Below are 23,112 nucleotides of genomic sequence, written 5' to 3' on the forward strand. Positions count from 1 at the left end.
ACGAGGGCCCCACATTATTACCCCACATGGGCAAACTTATATTGGACCCACATATATTGCCCATGTGAAGCCCATGCCCACATGAAACCCGTGCTGCCTAGATAGGACCAAAGTGGGGCCTACATTACTATATACATTGGCTTCCACTAAAATTTGGAATTGATTTTAAAATTGTACTTTTTACTTTTAGAGCACTACATGGACAGACCCCTCAATATATTGCAGATTTTTTGACTCTGTACACTTCATCTCGCACTTTACGCTCTTTGAATCACAATCTCCTTAGGGTCCCCAGAACACGTCTTAAAACCCGGGGAGACCTGTCCTTTCAGATGGTTGCACCAAAGCTTTGGAATGCTCTGCCCTTATCGTTACATTAACCATTGAGTCTTTTAAAAAGCAACTGAAGACATTTCTTTTTAGACAAGCTTTTAGTTAATCATGCATTTTATGTTATATATTATACATTTTTTGTTTTTAATTTTCTGTTTCTTTTAAAGCAACACTATGAAGTTTCCATGTAAAAATGACTTACAGCTCCCCCATGTGGTTGAAAAGCGCAACAGTGGCTGGTATCAGACAATCTTCTGCAGGCAGGGGGAGGGGAGGGGCTGTGTGCTCTACCCTTCACCGCCACTTTCAGAGTGTGCTTGTAGCAGCCAGGAGGCTGCTCAGGTTGCAGCAACAGTACAATTTGTCCAGTTAAAAGTTGTTCTATCACTGAAATAAAAAAGACATTATTTAAAGGTAAAAAACTACATAGTGTTGCTTTAAATCTATGTGTATTTTTATTCTTGTACTTTGTAAAGCACCTTGTGATTCCGTATCTGTGATGGGTGCTACATAAATAAACCTTACTTACTTAATTACCATGCTCCTCCCGACTAGTTAAACAAACTTTATTTTACACCTGCCATGCAAATGTGATGACACACAGACAGCACTGTACAGTTGACTGTTACACTGTGACGCATTTGTGTGTAAAACTCAACATTGGGAACATGCCATAGATCAGATCAGGTGAACCGGCTAGCCAGAGCGCAACCTCCAAACTGTTGAACCCGAAATCAACGCGGCTCAACGTCGCGTCATATAAAACTTTTTTATGGCATTTATAAATTAAGGAATATATAAAGCATAAGAAAAGCAGGTAAGCGATCTTTAATATTGACTCGCAAGTGTTTGATCACTGGATCGTTTTTTTTAATGGAGGCACTGAGCGGATAGGACCTCGCAAAGAAATGAAATATACTGTATGCTACTTTAAACTCAAAACCAACATTCCAATGGTATTACGCGCTATTAGTACTCTTTATTTGAGGCTGAATTCACAAACAGGATTCATTTATTCATTGTATTTTGCTAGAACTCGGTTATATTAATAGTTTAGGTAATTGCTGAATTGTTGTATTGGGTTGTTTCAACACATACAGTTTGGTTTTAATATGTTCACTTTAAGTTAATTCAAAGCAACTGTTGGGTTGACCATATGTTAATATATCTACTTTAGCTATGGTTTCATTAAAATATATTTCTTTTATTTTAGACTATTTAACTTTTTCTCTTTGCAGGTCTCTTACACTGTATGTTTTCGCAGGCGTAACTCTGAGAACGAAAGATGGCAAAGGTCTTTCCCAATCTGAAATCTCATTATCACAATGTGATTCTTCTCCTGAGCTGCGGTTGGAGCTGCACGATCATCATGATTTTGTACTTTGAAACCACGCGTATGCCTTTGACTCGCAATCCTGTGTCCAAACCGGCTGCATGCATTAATCACACGTGCGCTCCGGACCGCGAACCCGAGGACTGGTTCTGCAAGCGTTACGCACCCACAGTCCAACTTTTCCTCAACAGCAGAAACAGCGCGTTAAACGCAAATGTCTCGAAATGGTGGATGGTAAGAATTTGCTCAAACTTTCCATAGAGCCTGAATCCAGAAAAACGCAGTTTTATCAAGTTGATATATCTCATGCTGGGCTATATTTGTTGGTTTTGGGGAATGTTTTCATTTATTAAAGGTAAAGAAAAAGTTGAATATACAGTATAAGCGATGTTCTTACACTCAATAATATAGGTTAGTAAAAGGTAAGCCTGTGTGGTTCCGTAGAAATCTTTAACAACAAACCAATCACAAATAAGGTTCAATATTTAAAAACGTTTCCTTTATGGCATCATTGCTAACAACCTTTAACAGAACCAAGTGTTAAAGTATCCTAATGTGGTTGGTTGTTGGTAACAAGCTTTCCATCACTCTAAATTCTGTTGGGTTATTTTTGACCCAATGCTGGGTAAATTGAACAGAACGCATGTTGGGTTAATAAATAATCTTGGGTTGTTTTAACTTATAGACCCTTTTACAGCCCACATGATCAAATAGCCTGTGCGCGCATTTGGCAACGGAAATGGTGTTGTTCGTGTTCACAACTCAGAAAGTTTATCAAAACAGTTTCCCAGCATCAAAATGTCTGGTTGTTGCATTTGGTTGCACTAATATAATATAATAATATACGTATATATGTATCTGGCCACTTTATTTTTGGCCATATGCTAACGTCTTCTATCCACTCCACTATAGTTCACGGATCTGGTAGCTGTGTTGAAAAAGTTGATAAAGTCAACTTTTTAAAATAACTTTCTCTGCCTGTGTTGCTTCACTGCTGATTCTTGCCATACTTCCATTGCCAAAATGCGCACGCATACATTGCCATCATCGAAGTTGTGTACAAACAGTAAAAGGGTCTATGGTTGGGTTAACTACAACCCAGGTTTGTTTATAACCCAACATGTGTTCTGTCCAATATTTACCCAGCATTGGGTTAAAACCAACCCAGCAGAATTTACAGTGATGGAACTTGAAGATAATCCAAAAGATAATCGGGCTGATTTTGGGCTGATTTCCCCTTCCGACAATCGTAGCTATGTCCAGATTATCTTGATGGATCTACAGATTACCTAATCAGATTTTCCCTTGGTGTGAGGTGTGTTAAGAGTGTCCGAACCTGATCGGAAGAACGCCGGAGCCGCCCAGATCGCGAATCATAAATATTAAACATATTATACGATTATATAGATCAAAACTCCTGATATGTGGGGGGAACCCCGAGGACAAACACGCGCACGCAGATTATCACGTGAAACAAAACAATATCCAATATCAATTAAACATTTTTTTTTTATTGCATGAAAAAAATCCAAAAGTAGGTTTGTTGGATTTAAATTCAGTGGCGGGTCGTGACTGCTCCTCTCCGAGGGGTGCTAATTCAAAATAAGTGTCCGGAGTGTCGTGTGTGTTGCTTGCGTTTTCAAAATATTTGTTTGTTGCATCATGTAAACCATGTGCATCACGTGTTTTGTCAAAATAAGTGCCTGCTGCACACGCGTCAAAACCTTTGTCAAGACCTTTCTCACAATAACCGGAAATACGTAATCGCCGTGAAAGCGGAGTTCCTGTCAAGCATCAACACACCAGAAAAACATAAACCCGGGCAAGTTTAAAATGGATCAAAGAGTCTACACAACTTCGTTGACGGATTTGACAAATATTACATTTGCTGATGTGTGACGACTGATGGAGGAAACCTTTTTCCATTAAGAATTTGTCCATAAATTTCAAGGTAAGTAGAAAGCGAGTCTAACTGTTACTGAACTGTTAACTAAAACGGCACATTATAAGCGTGTCCACTTACACATAATGTATGTATAGTAGATGATATAGACTACCTTACTAAAACATTATAGTCTGCTTTGAATGAAGCATTATGGTACCAATTACCTTCAATTACTGCCTATGGTTGTCCAAGTGAACGTCTTGTGTGTAGCAACAATACCGTTAGCCGGATGATATCATTATCAGTTATTTTTGTCTGGTGTCTGGGTGAACTAGTTTCTAAGGAAAACGGCTAGGGACAACATGTGGTTGCAAGCAGCAACCAGTGAGCCCTAAAATGTAGTCGCCTTTAGTGAAGTGTCTGCTGCATACATAAGTGCTCTCCTTTTTATGGTGAAGTTAGGTCCTTCATCTCGCCGGATAGCCTGAATCCATTTGTGTCTAACTTAAAGGACAAGTTCGGTATTTTAGACTTCAAGCCCTGTTTTCAGATTGTTTATGATGAAATAGAACGGTTTTGACTGAAATTTCGACATTTGCGGCTGCCCTGAGAATTTTTGCGTGATTGTGTTTCACCTCACACCTCTACAATGGGTTTAATGGTGCACTGGAACAATCCTTCCTAAAATGCATTAAACTTTCGTTTACAAAGACGTGAAACTAACCGAGTAGTCAGGGGTGTTCACTGATATGCTCACACAAAAATCGCTGTAAAAGACGCATTCCAACAGGTTTTATCGTAGTTTTTGCCAACTCCATGGACTAGTATTAGTATTAGATGTATTAGATGTCCTGTGAGGTACGGTATTACTCCGCGCCGGGAACTTTGTTTCTATTCTTGCAATTGGCAATGGCGGATTAGCGCCACCACCTGGGCTGGAGTGTTTATTATTCAAGCTCTAAGCGGAAGAATGTACGGGTGTGAGGCGTTTGGAAAAATAGGTCCACAAGTTAACAACGAATGCTAAAACAGCTGTTGGAAAGCATCTTTTGCAGCGATTTTTGTGTGAGCATATCAGTGAACACCCCTGACCACTCGGTGAGTTTCACGTCTTTGTAAACGAAAGTTTAATGCATTTTAGGAAGGATTGTTCCAGTGCACCATTAAACCCATTGTAGAGGTGTGAGATGAAACACAAACACGCAAAAATTCTCAGGGCAACCGCAAATGTCGAAATTTCAGTCAAAACCATTCTATTTCACCATAAACAATCTGAAAACAGGGCTTTAAGTCTAAAATACCGAACTTGGCCTTTAACCATCAACAGGGAATGAATGGAACAGATATGGCTTTTTACGTTGCCTTGACTGCGGAGGAAGTAGATTTCCGCGATGATTGCGTATTTCCGGTCATAAATACGGAAGTTGTGAGAAAGGTCTATACACGCAAGACACTCCCTTAACAGTAAACTCTGATTACGCATGAGATTATGCGAGAATCTGGCAAACGTGAGCGTCTCTTTTATCATAAATACTTTAGACGCGTCTGCAGCAGGCACTGATTACGCATGAGATTATGCGAGAATCTGGCAAACGTGAGCGTCTCTTTTATCATAAATACTTTAGACGCGTCTGCAGCAGGCACTTATTTTGACAAGACACGTGATGCACACAGGATCTCTCGACGCGCAGAACACATATTTTGAAAAAAGCCACACACATGATGGGCTACATACATGTTGTGACGAACTTTGCATTGAGCGCCCTCGAAAAAAGAAGTCACCGGCCGCCACTGAACAGTAGCCATATATCAGGTCTGTAAAATTTTGGGATAAAAAATCCTATAAAAATACACCAATGAATAGTCTTATTCTGTGTAATTGAACAGTTTTGTCAGTGAGCCTTCATTAAAAAACATCTACGATGAGCCTTGTTTTACAAAGGTGGGATGGTTTAATAGTGTTAGGCAAGACAAACATTTAAGTAAGGAAAGCAATGTCTGGCCACATGCCAGTGTTCACAGACAACTGGTTGTTTGGCAAGTTGTTAGGGCCGACTACATTCAATTTAAGCTGATAATAGTCAGTTTTATTGGCGTTGTTGCAGCAGTCGCTATGAAAACCAGCCATTTTGTTGAATGTTTTGCCACTCAACAGGGCAAGTTCTGGCGTGGTCACATGGAAAAGCGACGTCAATGCATACCCTCTATAGATTCAAGATTCATATAAATTCGTATTAAAAGATTTGTTCAAAAAGGCTGATTACATTACAAACATAACATTCACTTGAAAGATTGTGGTAGCATTTAACTGTTACTGTTAACTTGTCCATGGTTGAAGTTACTTACTTTTTTACACAAATTTTACACAGAGACTATTTGGAACCCATGGTGCCAACTACACAACCTTGGTGGGGAACCTGTTTCAGCTCTTGCCAGATAAAGAACACAACTCAGATATTCATCCACACCGCTGCAGAACCTGTGCTGTCGTCGGGAACTCAGGAAACCTTCTGGGATCGCGTTATGGACCTCTCATAGATTCCAAAAGCTTTGTCATGAGGTAGCAAATAATAGTTTCAATTTTGTATTGTTATGTGTTGTTGTGAACAAGGGAAAATCATAATACAAACTACACAAACGTTTTTGCATCCTTTACAGTATATTTAAAATAGAAAACATGAAAATAACTGATATTTTTCTGATGTCTGGACTCCATCATCAGGGGTTTAGGAAAATAGTAACAGATAGTTCAATATATTGGTAATAAATGCATTCTCTGAGAAATTATATTGAAATGTTTAGTTGAAAATTCTAAGTATTTTTGTCTTGTTTTCAGTAAAAAGATCTAAAAATTCTTAAAATAAGATGCTTTTTCTTGATGAGCAAAACAACAGTTTAAGTGATTTTGTGCATAAAACAAGCAAAAAATCTACCAATGGGGTAAGCAAAATGTATTGTGAAGCTGCTACACAATTGATAGAGAGACGAATCCAAATGCAAAAGAGGTTTTATTAAATAATCCCAAAAGGGCAGGCAAACATATCCACAGGGCAATCCAAAAGAGTAATCCAAATAACAGGTGCAGGTCAAAATCCAGAATATCCAAAACAAGAACAGGGGTGCGTTCCACTCCAGTTTTAGACACACACTCGCGAACTTCCCTAAGCACTTCCCCTCGGGGGAATCCCTGTCGCCATTTTGAAGTGCGTTCCACTTCGTCAAGTGGACGAGGGAAGTTTGTATGGACAGACCCTCGCTCCCTCGATTTTGACCGAGGGAGCGAGTTTACTTCATATGTACACTTCATGCAGCTTCATATCCCACAATGCAACACGATTGTGACGTCACTTCAGTAACTCGCGCTTTGCACATGGAGGGGGCGGTCTCCACTTTCCATGTGATCAAGGGCTTAGGGCGATCCATTTGAACCCACTTCAAGTGTTCTAGCAGTAGTGGGCACTTGTACAACGTAAGCAGTGAAGTACATACGAGTGAACGAGACTGAGGGAAGTTAGCGAGGGAAGTTCATAAAAAAACGAACTGGAACGCAGGGCCAGAATACAAAACAACAGACAGGAACAAGACAGAAGTATGGAACGCTCGGTGCAGTTGTTATGCTGGCAATACTTCGCAGTGGTATATTGTGTTAGAAGTGGCTTTATACGGATAAACAGAAGTGGAAAGTGAAGCATGACATGACCAGATTTCAAAATAAAAGACTGAAAACAGAACAGGATATCAAAATAAAAGACCTTACAACAAAACAAACAGAACACACAACAAAACCATTACACAAAAAAATCTTGAAAATTTTTCCAAACTATAAAGTCAAGATAAATGCAAGAAAAATTTGCTTTGGTCTAAAAAGTAGACTTATATTCTTGGGTTGTTTTGCTCATCAAAAATAAAAAAAATTAGATATTTTTGCTGAAAACAAGACAAATATACAAAGAATTTTTTTCTTGAAATTATTTTTTTGCGGTGTACATGTTCAAGTTAGTAAGTTAGCTTTGAAATGGAATAGCTTTGAGTACATCAAGCATGAAACTTAAATGTATCTGCTGAACTTACTAAAATAAAATAAAGGTGCTGTAGAATTAAAAAACTGTATTTATGTAGGCATAGATGAATAATAAGAGTTCTCTACATGTAAGGACATATTGTGAGCTTCAAAAACCGTGTATGCAAAAAACCGCTGAAAAACAGGCCAATCTCAACATAATACCGACTCTGATATACACCCCAACCAGGGCCGGATTATCCATAGACGGGATTGGGCGAGTGCCCTGGGGCACCTGGCAATGGGGCCAAGGGCTCCAGACTGCGAGCAAAAATAGTTTTTATAAGTACTCGCGCATGTGCGGGCACTTGTGACAAAAATACAGAATGCGCGATCGGGTTTTAACCGCTCAATTGCATGACGCGTAAATCATTTCATTTTACTATGCGCTCAGTTGAATCTACCGATGGGTCTACGCAGCCCAGGTAAAGTCAACACATCTTGCTCTTGCTTTTTTTTTTTTGGTGGGGGGGCACTTCAAATGTGGTCACCCTGGGGCACTACACTGTGTTAATCCGGGCCTGACCCCAACATTAAATTACACATAAATTAAGTACTATGTTGTGACTGCTGAGTAGCGCTATATGCTAGTTAATGCTATATGCTAGCGTTTAGGCTAAAGTTATTGATGTTACAGTTACATTTTGCAGGTCCATGCTGAAAAAAACACAATCTTACCTGATTTAATTCTGATGCATCGCAATGCATCGTAGAATCGAATTGAATCGTTACCTGGTGAATCGTAATTGAATCGAATGTGAGGGCAGTGCCAATGCACACCCCTAATTTTTATTCAATAAGGTGGTAATAGACCATTTTATTCTGGGAACAAATTCTAGGGTCGTAAATGGATAAAACAGTCTCTGGATAATTTTTGGATTTTATAAAGCCACATACCTTCTATGTAGATATCAGAGAACAATTTAACCGATTATTACAATGCATCCTTTAGCACCTTTAAGTAAATTTAACTTTAGGGTAAATTATACTCTTAAGAATAAAGTTTCTAAATAGTAACATATAAGGGTTCCTCAGCTTGTAACAATAGCACAACCCTTTTTGGTGAACCCTTAACAGACAGAATAGAATAAGAGTTCATGGGAAATTTATAAGGATGTTAATATTACATTACTAACTGTAAAAAAGTCAAAGTCAATAGGATTGTGTCAATGTTTGTAGAAGCTTGTTTGCTGGATCATTGTACATACATTCAATGTTCTTTTTTGTGTGGCAATGATGTTGAGCATTTGTTCAGATAAGAGAATGAGCTATTATCATATTGATCTTGAGAAACAGGTTGAGATTATGATTACTGTCACCTGGAGAAACCTACATACACCACCTGTAATAACAGGATGTGTCTTTCATATGCAAACATCTTACTCCTGGATAACCGCACATAAGTAAACTCTAAAATATAATCAATAAAAAACTAAACACATGTTGTAACACATTATTTTCATAATTAAGCAATTTCTACAATGCATACCTAAATGTGAATGTTTTTTTTACAATTTTAACAAATCATTACCAGGACCGGCCCGAGGCATAAGCAAACTAAGCGGCTGCTTAGGGCCTCGCGGCCATCAGGAGGCCCCCAATCGTGTTTTTTTATTGTACATTTAAAAAACTTATACAAGTAATGTAAATGAATACGAATGAATAAATGAATAATTCAAGACAAGAAAATTCTGATTTGCAGACAACTGCTGTGTGTCTGTAGTGCTAGCTTTTGAGTTATGCGCAATATAGACACCTCGCGTGAATTGACAATTTGCGCAGGTGCCGGTCACTGCAGAAAATGGCTTACCCAAACAAAGTTAACGGGTTGATTATAGCACCTAAACATGAAAAAAGTCAGATTTTTACGCTATGACCCCTGTAAGCCTGTGTCATTAATGTTAATCAAACAATCCAAGACAAAGAGAAAATCTCTTCTGTAGCTCTAAAAAATAAAAATTATATTTAATTTATATAATAAAGACAGTGTTATGATTAATTTTATTTGATTTCTGAACCTAATGCTAATTTTAGACCTTACTTAATGTGCAAATTTATTCTTTTTGTAAATGTTTGTAATTTCTTTATTTGTTAATAAAAAAAATGGTGGGGGGACCCCCAAACAAATTCTGCTTAGGGCCCCTAAGAGGTTTGGGCTGGCACTGCCCAAGTCCATTGTTAAAGCTTTATAAATTTTATAACAGAGCAATTTCTGTTAACCGTGGTATAAACGGTATAATAATTGACTCCGGCCCTTTGAATTATTCTAAAATAATACACACCCATGGTGTAACGGCATTACCACCTTGGGTGTGCATTATTTTCAAATAACTCAACAACCCGTTGTCATTTATCAGTCATTACTCGTCTCTCTAAAATGCTAGATTCTGATTGGCCAGTCGCGACATTCCAAGGTTCATTCTTTTCAGATAACTACCGCTCAAACCAGGGGCGTCAGTTTGTGTGGAAAAGTGGTGGGGACAAAAGATCGGATGAAAAAACATTACAGCAGGATGGGAAAAATATTGAATAACGGCGCATCAAAAATGGGCATAGCGTAGGCTGGTCAACACCACAACTCAGCATAAAACCCTCAACAATGTCGACTGCACATGTAACAGTCCCTGCAACACCAGCTGAACTGAACAGTGCCAAAGCACCATACTGTAGATAACAGCAGCATGTTAAGTCAATGATTACAATGAAATTATTTACATATGTAAAAGAAAATGCACCATAAGCACACAACGCAACATATGTGACCCTGGACCACAAAACCAATCGTACACTGCAAAAAATGATTTTCAAGAAATGACCTAAGAATATATATCTAGTTTTTAGACCCAAAATATCAAATTTAAGTGATTTTGTGGATAAAACTGCCAATGGGGTAAGCAAAAAAATCTTGAACATTTTTGTTAAACAATAAATTCAAGAAAAAACTGTTCACCCCATTGGCAGATTGTTTTGCTCGTTTTATGCACAAAATCACTTTTTTTCACAAATTTGATATTTTTGGTTTAAAAACTAGATTTTTGCTCATCAAGATAAAGCATCATAATTTAGGAATTTTTAGATATTTCTACTGAAAACAAGACAAAAATACTACGATTTTTTTCTTGAAGATCTGACTTTCTTACTTAGTATTTTTGTGTTGTTTTCAGTAGAAATATCTAAAAATTCTTAAATCAAGATGTATTTTCTTGCTGAGCAAAATGATGTAAGATAATAAGTCTAGTTTTTAGACAAAAACTATACAATTTAAGTGAATTTTTGCTTAAAACAAGCAAAATTATCTGCCAAATGGGGTGATAAAATGTTGCTTAAATTAAGTGTTTAAGAAAAAAGAAATCTTATTTTTAAATTTTTTTGCTTGTTTTAATCACAAATTAACTTTTTTTGTCTAAAAACTAGACTTATTTTCTTACGTCATTTTGCTTATCATGAAAAAGCATCTTGATTTAAGAATTTTTAGATATTTCTACTGAAAACAAGACAAAAATAAGTAAGAAAGTAAGAAAGTAATTTTTGCAGTGTAAGTCGCACAGGTATTGTTTGATTTTTCAGAACATTTTAACCAAATGCTTTTAAAAAGTGGTGGGGACAAAATCAGCCATTTCAAAAAGTGGTGGGGACATGTCCCCAGCGTCCCCAGTGTAAATGACAGCTATGGCTCAAACTAATAACACACGGCTGCAAATCATTTGGACAGGTAAAGTTTAAAGCAACACTAAAGAGTTTTTTACCTTAAAATAACGTTTCCAAAAAAGTTTGGCACATGGCACAAATGGTCACCCTACTTCAGTATGATACAAGACACGAAGCAGAGGGTCTTGTATGACAGTACCGAAGGTTATTTTAGCGGGAAAAACCTTATGGCAGGAGCAAAAGTATCATTTTTCAGAAAAACTTAATTTAAAAGAATGTTTAAGACAGAGATATATTTTATATTTTTGCTCTGGTTAATAACTCTTAAGTTTGGTCTATCAATACCATTCTTACTTTGGACCCCATCCAGCTGGGACGAAAGTAACACACAAGTGGGTCAAAAGTAACAAAACAGAAAAATATAAATTTTTGTGTTACACTTGTTAGTAAATATACAGTGGTGTCAAAAGTGTTGCCCCCTTCCTGATTCTTAATTTTTTCTGTATGTTTGTCACAGTTTAATATTTCAGATCATCAAACAATGTAAATATTAATCATTGATAACACAAGTAAACATGCAGATTTTAAATAAAGGTTTTTATTATAAAGGGAAAACAAAATACAAACCCATATGCGCAAGTGCTTGAAAAAGCTACACATTATGTTGAGATCCAAAGAAATTCAGGAACAAATGAGAACGTAATTGAGATCTATCAGTCGGAAAAAGGTTATAAAGCCATTTATAAAGCTTTGGGACTTCATCGAACCACAGTCAGAGCTGTTTTCCACGAATGGCTAAAACATACAGTGGTGAACCCTCCCAGGAGTGGCCAGCCGACCAAAATGAAGAGTGTCGAAACGACTCATCCAAGTGGTCTTTAAACATCTTAAAACTGAAAAAGCTATATTTTTTGTAAGGGTGGCTATTAGATGTCTTTTAAACGCAAAATTGCTTGCTTGCAAGGGTCAGTTTAATGACATACAGTAGATTATTGAAAAAACAGTAAAAGAAAATATTTGAACCATTGTGTTATTCAACAACCTGTCGCTGTGTTTGTCCCACAGGATCAATAGAGGTAAAACAAAAGGTTTCGAAGAGGATGTGGGATCAAAAACCACTCACCGGATTTTCTACCCTGAGAGCTACTGGAATTTGGAAAACTCCACCCATCTGGTGTATTTTCCTTTTAAGGTTGCGGACATTGAGTGGCTTATCCGTGTCTATACAATGGAAAACAAGAAGTAAGAATTACTTATTTTATTATTACACACAATATGGCATACTCTAACCGTAGGATATTTTTAAAAGGTTTTACTTTGGAATGTGCAACCTCTGGGTTATGTTCAACCCAGCGTTGGGTCAAAAAGGCGTATGTTAAAGTAATACCCCGACGCTACACAGTCTCACCCCATGGCGTCAATATTTGACGACACTTGACCATGCGTCAATATGTTGACGCGGAGGGTATACCTTTCGCGTCATTTTTTGACGAACTGGGGACTTCAATACTATTACGTCCGTTGCATTGTCTTTCCTATTTTCTTACCATTTTCGCGTAGGTTTAGGGTTAGATTACGCAAAATTAAACAGTGTACGCGAAATTAAACAGTTGTCACCTGGCGTTGGGGTTAGAGTTAGGTACGCGAAATTAAACAGTTGTCACCTGGCGTTGGGGTTAGAGTTAGGTTTGGGTAGGGATGTCATTATGTAAATCTAACCCTAAACCGACGCGAAAATGGTAAGAAAACAGGAAAGAGAATGCAACGGACGTAATAGTATTGAAGTCCCCAGTTCGTCAAAAAATGACGCGAAAGGTATATCCTCCGCGTCAACATATTGACGCATGGTCAAGTGTCGTCAAATATTGACGCCATGGGGTGAGACTGGGTTGGACAGGCTGTGTTTGTCCTTTTTTGACCCAATACTGGGTTAAAACCCTAGCATTTTTATAAGGGGATTGGCTTGAAAGATAGGAAGGGTAGGGCATTAATAATAACAACATACCCATCGGTTGGGTCCAAGTAGGGTTATGACATGTACAGTGCAGGCCATATGATTAAAGTGCACCTATTTCATTGTTAAAAAACAATCCATGTGTTTGTTGTAGTCCAAGAAAAGAAATGTATGTTAAAAAACCCTTGGGATTTGTACCCTTTGCATATTGTTAACATGTACTAATAAACACTTTAAAATCGTGAATCGGATAATACTTGCCCTTCAATAGGATTTGATTTTATAGAAGTATTTGTATTCTATTTAACATTTTTGTTTTGTTTAAAGAGAATGCTCAAATAACTGCAAGACCACTTTATAAAGCTTATAACACTTTTATATCTCTAAATCTTAGAAAATATTAGATTAGCTTTAAAAAGAAAGCATACTCTCTGAAAAAAAGGTACAAAAGCTGTCACTGGGGCGGTACCCTTTCAAAAACTACACCTATGTACCTACGTAAAGAGTTCATATTTGTACCCCATTCACCCAGCACTTTGATACCAGAATTTCCCCAAATTTTTTTGTAAAATTCTGTGTGAACACAAACACATCCCGGAAATGTTGGTATTGCTTCCATAAAGGAAACCTAGTAACATTGCAGTAACATTTATGTAAAGCATCCTTTGTTCACAAAAGGCAGAAACAATGCTATAAGGGGCGTGCCGTGATGAGGACCCAATGTCATCCCAACAAGTTATGGTTCAGCTCTTTGACACAGGGGTTATGTTTATTTGATCTTATCCATTTCTTTTTCAGAAACATTGCAGAAAAAATCAATAAGGACAAGGTAAACAGTGCAGACATTCTTAAAACAAATCACTTACCTAACAAACATTTTATTACAGTTTTTCTCAATTGCTAAAACACTAAACCCTATTGGCTGAACCAAGGCTCAGTTGCCTGAACCCACTGATTGAATCAGTCACTCTTTTGGCAAAACCATAAGCACTTTTCACCTGTTTAGACACAACTTGCCAACACATTTTCATTGTGATGCACCCGTGCTGCAAAATGTTGAACACAGGTGACAAAAGTCAAACACAATTAAAGCACAAGTGTCACTACTTGAACACAACAACTCAACATTGATCACACTTGTGGCTAATGATATGAGGGAACATATACAGTAAACCAATTAAGAAAGCACAGGTTTGTGAGGCTCTACAATGGATAGAAATCTGAGAGGAAGAGTTTGTGTTAGAGGACGTCGAGGTGGTCAGCGAAAACAAAGAACAGTAATATCTGATGAAATCAGAGCTACTGTGATTGACCATGTTCTGCATAAGATTTCTGTTTAGTCTTTTTGTACAAGTGCAAAATGCACAGTTTGTTTTTGTTTTGCAACATGCATTTTGCCTACAGTAAAAAAATAAACATTTATTTCTCAAGCTTCAAGGGATAGTTCACCCAAAAATGAAAATTTTCTGTCATCATTTACTCACTTTCATGTTGTTACAAACCTGTATAAATGTCTTTGTTCTGATGAACAAAAAGGAAGATATTTTGAGAAATGTTTGTAAGCAAACCATTCATGGACCCCATTTACTTACATAGTATACTTTTTTCCTACTATGGAAGTGAATGAAGTCCACGTATGGTTTGGTTATAAACATTTCTCAAAATATTTTCCTTTGTGTTCATCAGAACAAAGAAATGTATGTGGGTTTGTAACAAAATGAGGGTGAGCAAATGATGACAGAATTTTCATTTTTGGGTGAACTATCCCTTTCATGTCCTGAGCATTGCGTTTTCTATTTTTCTACGTAGTGTTTAGTGACTGTTCCGTAGTGTTTTTAATTTTGATCGACCCGGGGCACGATTTGACAACATAGTTCAGTTTTGAGCACAGATTGAACTGTTTTGAGGTGAAAGTTTGGTTTTGCAAGAAGAGTCTGAGGTTTTGTGAATGTAGCTTGAAAATTGGGTTTTGTGTTCACAGTTTAGAGAAAAGGAGAGAAGCATTCAAGAAATGTGTCTTAGCAATCGAGAAAAACTGTATATTGTATATTACATTTTTTTACTATTGCTATGTCAGATTTTTCACTAGTTTTAACAAGTTTCCAAAACTCTTAACACAGTTAGCACTACATCCGCTTGTGTAAGCTATACTATTAACACATTTCTTGTTGCTTTAACACAAAATGCATACAATTAACAAACATTTAAAATGCTTATTTTACACACAAGCTCAAACAAGACCAAAACAATAGATTTTTACTGCCAAATTTACCAATGCTTTAACAATGTATGTCAGAACAGTTAGCACCATGTTCTAAACCTAACCTTACATGCTAAAGTCAAGGTAAACAGCTGTTTTATTGTGGATTGATATACAAATGTATCCCATGTATTTTGTTCTATTGTTACTGAGAAACAGCTGATTTAAGTTATGCAAATATGTCAATCACAGCTGATTCCCATCTAGGAAGGTGTTTAGGTTCTTTTAATCGCATGACCATATGCTATAAAAGAGGACTCTGTGGGCGGATCTTGTGTGGAAAAGGAATAATACTGAGCAACAAAAAGAAAGAAATGCCTGCACGAGGGAGAGAAGGACGAGTACAAGGACAAAGGAAAGGAGTGGGGCAGGGACAAGGGAGAGGAGTGGGCCAGGAACAAGGGAGAGGAGTGGGGCAGGGACAAGGGAGAGGAGTGGAGCAAGGAAAAGGCAGAGCAGTGGGGCAGGGACAAGGGAGAGGAGTGGGGCAAGGACAAGGGAGAGGATTGGGGCAGGGACAAGGGAAAGGAGTGGGCCAAGGACAAGGGAGATGAGTGGGGCAAGGATAGGGGAGAAGAGTGGGGTGTGGACAAGGGAGAGGAGTGGGGCGAGGACAAGGGAGAGGAGTGGGGCAAGGACAAGGGAGAGGAGTGGGGCAAGGACAAGGGAGAGGAGTGGGGCAAGGACAAGGGAGAGGAGTGGGGCAAGGACAAAGGAGAGGAGAGGCCAAGGACAAGGGAGAGGAGTGGGGCAAGGACAAGGGAGAGGAGTGGGGCAAGGAAAAGGGAGAGGAGTGGGGCAAGGACAAGGGAGAGGAGTGGGGTATGGACAAGGGAGAGGAGTGGTGCAAGGACAAGGGAGAGGAGTGGGGCAAGGACAAGGGAGAGGAGTGGGGCAAGGACAAGGGAGAGGAGTGGGGCAAGGACAAGGGAGAGGAGTGGGGCAAGGACAAGGGAGAGAAGGACGAGTACAAGGACAAAGGAAAGGAGTGGGGCAGGGACAAGGGAGAGGAGTGGGCCAGGAACAAGGGAGAGGAGTGGGGCAGGGACAAGGGAGAGGAGTGGAGCAAGGAAAAGGCAGAGCAGTGGGGCAGGGACAAGGGAGAGGAGTGGGGCAAGGACAAGGGAGAGGATTGGGGCAGGGACAAGGGAAAGGAGTGGGCCAAGGACAAGGGAGATGAGTGGGGCAAGGATAGGGGAGAAGAGTGGGGTGTGGACAAGGGAGAGGAGTGGGGCGAGGACAAGGGAGAGGAGTGGGGCAAGGACAAGGGAGAGGAGTGGGGCAAGGACAAGGGAGAGGAGTGGGGCAAGGACAAAGGAGAGGAGAGGCCAAGGACAAGGGAGAGGAGTGGGGCAAGGACAAGGGAGAGGAGTGGGGCAAGGACAAGGGAGAGGAGTGGGGCAAGGACAAGGGAGAGGAGTGGGGTATGGACAAGGGAGAGGAGTGGTGCAAGGACAAGGGAGAGGAGTGGGGCAAGGACAAGGGAGAGGAGTGGGGCAAGGACAAGGGAGAGGAGTGGGGCAAGGACAAGGGAGAGGAGTGGGGCAAGGACAAGGGAGAGGAGTGGGGCAAGGACAAGGGAGAGGAGTGGGGCAAGGACAAGGGAGAGGAGTGGGGCAAGGACATGGGAGAGGAGTGGGGAAAGGACAAGGGACAGGAGTGGGGCAAGGACAAGGGAGAGGAGTGGGGCAAGGTAGAGGGAGAGGAGTTAGAATGCGTGGTGGCGCTCAAAGAAGAACCAGAGCTAGGGTAACTAATCAAATAAGAGCTACTATCACTGATCATGTCATAAACCACGGGCTATCATACAGAGAGGCTGGTGAAAGAGTACAGCCAAATCTCAGCTGGGACATAGTGGCATCCATTGTCCGTATTTTCAGAGAAACCAACAGGTAGGATATTGCTTCTCTTACAGCAAAGTGTAAATCATTTTACCATTTACTATTAGAGTGACTATATGCCTCCGGTCTCTAATATGTAACTGTATTTTGTCTCTCTTAAGGATTCAATGTCTACCTCCCTCAGGGAACTTGTAATTGTCAACATGGTAATTGCTGACAATGAAATAAAACTGAAGGACATTCAGTCCAGAGTTGTAGAGGACAACCTTGTCTTTGGGAACATTGCAGAAATCAGCATAACATCCATTTCTCAAACTCTAGCTAAACACAGAATCTGAATGAAACAACTATACAAAGTTCCTTTTGAAAGGAACAGTGAGCGCATCAAAGAACTCCGTCACCAATATGTCCAAGTAAGGTTATGCAATACAGTCATTACTGTACTATACACAGTGTGTTTTGCAGTAAACTACTCTATAAACCTGTAGTACATAACTCTAGTACATACAGTAGATATACAGCACAGCATTTACATACACTGTGTCTATTTACTTTCTGAGAGTCATGGAGTTGGAGGCCAATCAAGTCCCACATAAAATTATCTATAATGACAAAGCTGGCTTCAATTTTGCAAAAAGACGTCGCCGCGGGAGAAACAAAATTGGCAAAGGGCCACAGTCACTGTGCCAGGCCAGAGAAGAGCCAACATCACCATGTGCGCCACCATCTCCAACAACGTTGCACTACTGCATAAATGTTAGATTGGCCCCTACAACACCGACCGCCTTCTCCTGTTTTAAGAAGACCTGCACGAAAGACTGGTACAGAGGTAGAAAGGGGACAGGTGGAAGACCACTTGCCAATATATGTGATCACATGGGACAATGTGGCATTCCACCATTCCCATGCAGTCACAGCCTGGTTTTATGCCCATCCAAGGATGATGTCCCATTTCCTTGCCCCTTACTCCCCTTTCCTCAACCCCATTGAGGAGTTTTTCTCAGCCTGGAGATGGAAGGTTTTCATCGTCCACATGACCAAATGACCCTCCTGGATCCAATGGATGCTGCATGCCAAGACATCACAGCTGAACACTGCCAGGGGTGGATAAGGCATGCCAAAAGGTTCTTCCCAAGGTGCCTTGCCAGAAAAGATATCAGGTGTGATGTGGATGAGAACATGTGGCCAAATGCAGAAGACCGGGCAGATTAGAAGATAACTTTTTTTTATTCCGGTGCTTTTTCTGTTTGTATATCTTGCAGTAATGTCCTTTTGCAAATAAAGTCTTTACCGCAGCAATTCTGTCTCTTTTTCTGTCTTCTTTTATTCATAAACTGTACATTATATAAAGCTACTCTGAGATGGTCATTCATTTTTTGTATTGAATTTCTGCAGCCAAAAGAAACTAAATGCATGCATTTACTTAACCCAACAAAACAAATGTAGAGAGGCTTCAAAAGACACTGTGCAAAATACATTCTATGCTCAATACAATATACTGTCTGATGTACAAGACCATACATGACACATAACCCACATGGAAAAAACATATATAAACATATATGTTTCAATATAGGTTTTGATATAAGTTTTACATATATGTGACATATATAAAATTGGCCGTTTTCCTATATTATATGTACATATATGTACATATATGCACATATATGTTAACCTATATATTGGTAAAATTATTAAAATCTGCTGCTAATAAATTAAACATAAATAAAGGTCCAACCAATGACAGTCTGCACCTGCAGGAGCAAGGATCAAACCTCCAACCTTCCGATTACAAAAAAAAATGCAATCCCACGCGCCACTGCTGGGATTCGAACAGCCAACCTTCCGATCATTAGACAACTCGCTTTACCATCTGCGCTACTGTTGCTGTTACAGTTTTTTACGATTGCTATGACACTTTTTTCAATACTTTTAACAAATTTTCTAAACTCTTAACGCACCAACACACCTAAAACACACAACTGGCAAAACAGTTAATTTTATCCTCAAAATCACACATTGTAAACTAAACTCTCACACTGTTTACAAAAACACTGTAAACATGTTTCAGAATCAACTTTTATACCAGATCACCAACACATGTTCTCTTCCAACAGAAACATTTAGTCAATCATAACACAATGTCATGAAAAACACAAACATAAGATGGAAAAACAAAAACTGCATAAGTTTATGTGTAAGTCTGTCCTTAAACAATAGACAGTAGATTGTATTGATTATAGACTGAGTTTTGCACTGCAGTTTCTTTTGAAAACTTGGTTATATTTTTGTTTATTTGGGTTTTGTAAATGCATGTATTATGTTTGTTTTGCTGCAGCAATTCAAGACAAAAATGAATCATTCATCTTAGAGTACGGTTTATGAAAAAAAGTAGAATTGTTGCAGTAAAGACTTTACAGTATTTACAACAGGACATTACTGCAAGATAACAAGCATATTCAATATAACTGCCATTTACAGTAAAAATAAACAAACAAAAGCCACTGAAAAATAAAGTAAAAGGAAAATCTCATCATCTAATCTATTGCGTTTCTATTTGGCCACATGTTCTCATTCACATTACACCTGATTTTTCTCTGGCAAGGCATCTTGTAAGGAATCTTTTGGCATGTCTTATCCACCCTGACAGTCTTCAGTTGTGACATCTCTGAATGCACCATCAATTGCATCCAGGTGGGACAGGAGGAAAACCTCCCCCTTGTCCTGGTGGTCTTCCGTTGACTTGTGCAGACATATATCTTATTTTTTTGTGTTGCTCATATTGTTCCTTTTCCACACAAGATCAACCTAGGCCCTCCTTTACTCTATTGTATACCATATAGTCATGAAATTGAAAGAACCTGAGTTTGTTTCCTAGGTGGGAATCAGCTGTGATTTATATATTTGCATTTGTACAATAAGTAGTTTTTCATTCCAAATGAAATAAAATAAAGGGTGTATATTTATGTTTCAATTCATCATATAAACAGCTGTTTACTTTGACTATAAGTGAGGTTTAGCACATGATGTTATCTGTTTTGACATGCTGTGTGAAAGCATTTGTAAATTTGACATTTAAAATCTACTGTTTTGGTCTTGTTTGAGCTTGTCTGTAAAAGAAGTTAAAGCATCTTAAATTTTTGTTAATTGTATGCATTTTGTGTTAAACCATCAAGAAATGTGTTAATAGTATAGCTTACATAGGTGGATGTAGTGCTAACTGTGTTAAGAGTTTTGAAAACTTGTTAAAAGTATTGAAAAATCTGTCATAGCAATTGTAAAAAACTGTAAATATCACTGAACAGTAGCTGTTAAATTAAACCATTTTGTTATACATTTCGTAGACAGATCTTGTAAATGTTTTAAATGTGCAGACATCATAACTTTATTTAATAATTCACATAATTTATGGCCTGTATATGCACATATATGCACCTCAATTTTGCATATATGCAGCATATATATTATCATATATGGGCATATATGCTGTATATGTGCAGCATATATGGGCATATATGCTGTATATGTGCAGCCTATATGGGCATATATGCTGTATATGTGCAGCATATATGTGCATAGTAGCTGCATATAGGTTTCATATATGTGCATATATATTATTATATATGTGCATATATGCTGTATATGTGCTGCATATATGTGCATATTAGCTGCATATATGTTTGATATATGCGCATATATGCTGTATATATGCAGCATATATGTGCATATAAGCTGCATATAGGTTTCATATATGCACATATATCCACATATAGGTTCTTTCCATGTGGGAAAGTAAAGCAGTTTCTGTTATTTCAGCTGATGGCAGTAGTTTTTTTTTCATTGTGTTATGATTGACTTAATGTTCCTGTTGGAAGAGAACATGTGTTAGTGTTATGAATAATTATTTGATTTTGAAACCTGTTTGCAGTGTTTTGTTAGACATAGTGTATTGTGTTACTGTATTATTTTATTTTGAAAATTAGTTTTGGAGTTTAGTTTACAATGTGTGATTTTGAACATGAAATTAACCGTTTTGCCAATTGTGTGTTTTAGGGTGTTGGTGTGTTAAGACTAGTATAGGAAATTTGTTAAATGTATTGAAAAAACTGTCATAGCTATTGTAAAAACCTGTAACCGTTTTCTGAATTAAGTCTATATCTTTATAAGATCAAAGCATAACTTTTAGACAACAAGTATCAAGAAATGTTCATAATTGTCCTGTTTTATTTGGGTTTCAGTTGATGATACTTCACCCAGGGTTTATGAAATATGTCCACATGAACTGGACAGAGTCTCATGGCAATTATCCGTCTACTGGTTTCCTAACGGTGATATTCGCTTTGCACATCTGTGATGAGGTAAACCATCCTCAAACAAAACATCTTTTCTCAAGAAAAAGCTTTAGTGACGTTGTATTTGGTCACTATAGACCGTTTCATCGGGCGAACGTGCGGTCACGCGATATGCGTTTGGTCCGAACTTTACTTCCGGTTTCTGTTTGTTTAATTGTCTGACTAGTTGCTGAAACTGAACTCTTAAACAAATACCTCGTTGAAAATAACAAATGTTTTGGGTTCCTATGTAATCTATGTGTTGTTTATTTTGCTTGTTATATAAATTATTACCGGAAGTTACGTGATGACCACGAAAGCCGCTTGTTTATGTTGTTACTGCTGAAACCGTCTATAAGGTGAGGGTTTTTACAGGCTGTTTATACAAAAACAAAGGCCTTTGTGTGCACTGCACATATATTTTTATATGTGACAGTATACAGATAAATTTCGAAATAAACTCAGTTGTTTGTTTTTATGAGAACATACTGAAACTTTTTCTCAAATGCAAAAGGAAAGACATCTACTTTGTATTGTGACATATTTTGCGCATTTTAATAATCTAAGAGAGCAATTTTGACACTGAAAAAACCCAATTGTTTACAATTTACCTTAAAATGACGATGTGCTTTTCAATAACAGATAAACATTTATTCTGGATGAACTCTCTTTCTCTCTGTCAGGTTCATGTTTTTGGATTTGGAGCTACACAAAATGGAAGCTGGCATCATTATTTTGATAAATCATTGACTCCATATTCCAAGACAAATCATCCTGGACACTACGAATATGAAACAATCAGTCGACTTCACTCGGAAAAGAAACTTTTAATGTACAAGGGATGGACATGAAGCAAGTCGCATTTCAGAGACGTTCCTGGAAGAAAAATGTAATTGTTGTACAATCCCAAGTATATTGCAACCCCAATATTGCAGTTTGGGGTAGCAGAGGACTTTGACAAAAAATGTATTTCCTCTCAATAAATCATTTCTAACCAATAAGAGTGACATGAACATTCAAGTACGTAAAAATACATCTAACTATTTTCTCAATGGATTTTTAGTCATGTCAACTTATCACAAGTCAAAACATAATTTAGTTAGTTTGGTAGTTTAAACATGCTGTATTTTCTTTACAGTGTGGGTTGTTTTTGACCCAGAAAGGGACGAGCCCAGATATTGGGTTAAATTAAGCTAGACATTTTTTATATTTGACCCAACAATGGGTAAAAACAACCCAGCAGTTTTTATTCATTGGAGTGCATGGGAGAAATACTTTAACACAGTCTATCATGGAGGTGGTTTGTTGGGGGTAGATACTATAGTAGGGCAGTTAAGCGCAAAAATCAATCACTTTGTGATAAAAGCATCAAATTTGGTAGAAAGGCTCACAAAAGGAGTCTGATCAGATTTTGGATCGTAGGCCCTCGAAATATGGCCCCTGGGGGCCATGGCGGCCATTTTGAAA

General features: G+C 38.3%; 1 protein-coding gene across 2 annotated transcripts; it reads left to right on the plus strand.

The window, feature by feature from the left end:
- The first annotated feature begins 944 nt into the window (after positions 1–944).
- LOC135775557 (CMP-N-acetylneuraminate-beta-galactosamide-alpha-2,3-sialyltransferase 1-like) lies at positions 945–22,853 on the plus strand. 2 transcript variants are annotated; one of them, XM_065285871.2, is made up of 7 exons: positions 945–1,150; positions 1,598–1,900; positions 5,921–6,111; positions 12,325–12,501; positions 14,012–14,042; positions 21,553–21,672; positions 22,329–22,853. In XM_065285871.2, the coding sequence occupies exons 2-7, from the start codon at positions 1,619–1,621 to the stop codon at positions 22,494–22,496; spliced, it is 969 nt and encodes a 322-aa protein (XP_065141943.1). In that variant the 5' UTR covers positions 945–1,150; positions 1,598–1,618; the 3' UTR covers positions 22,497–22,853. The 2 variants fall into 2 exon arrangements, with proteins under 2 accessions (XP_065141943.1, XP_065141935.1); XM_065285863.2 differs by having other exon boundaries at positions 946–1,150; positions 1,572–1,900; positions 22,329–22,851.
- The last annotated feature ends 259 nt before the right edge of the window (positions 22,854–23,112 follow it).

This window comes from Paramisgurnus dabryanus, chromosome 19 (genome assembly GCF_030506205.2).
Source record: "Paramisgurnus dabryanus chromosome 19, PD_genome_1.1, whole genome shotgun sequence".
NCBI classification, from domain to species: domain Eukaryota; kingdom Metazoa; phylum Chordata; class Actinopteri; order Cypriniformes; family Cobitidae; genus Paramisgurnus; species Paramisgurnus dabryanus.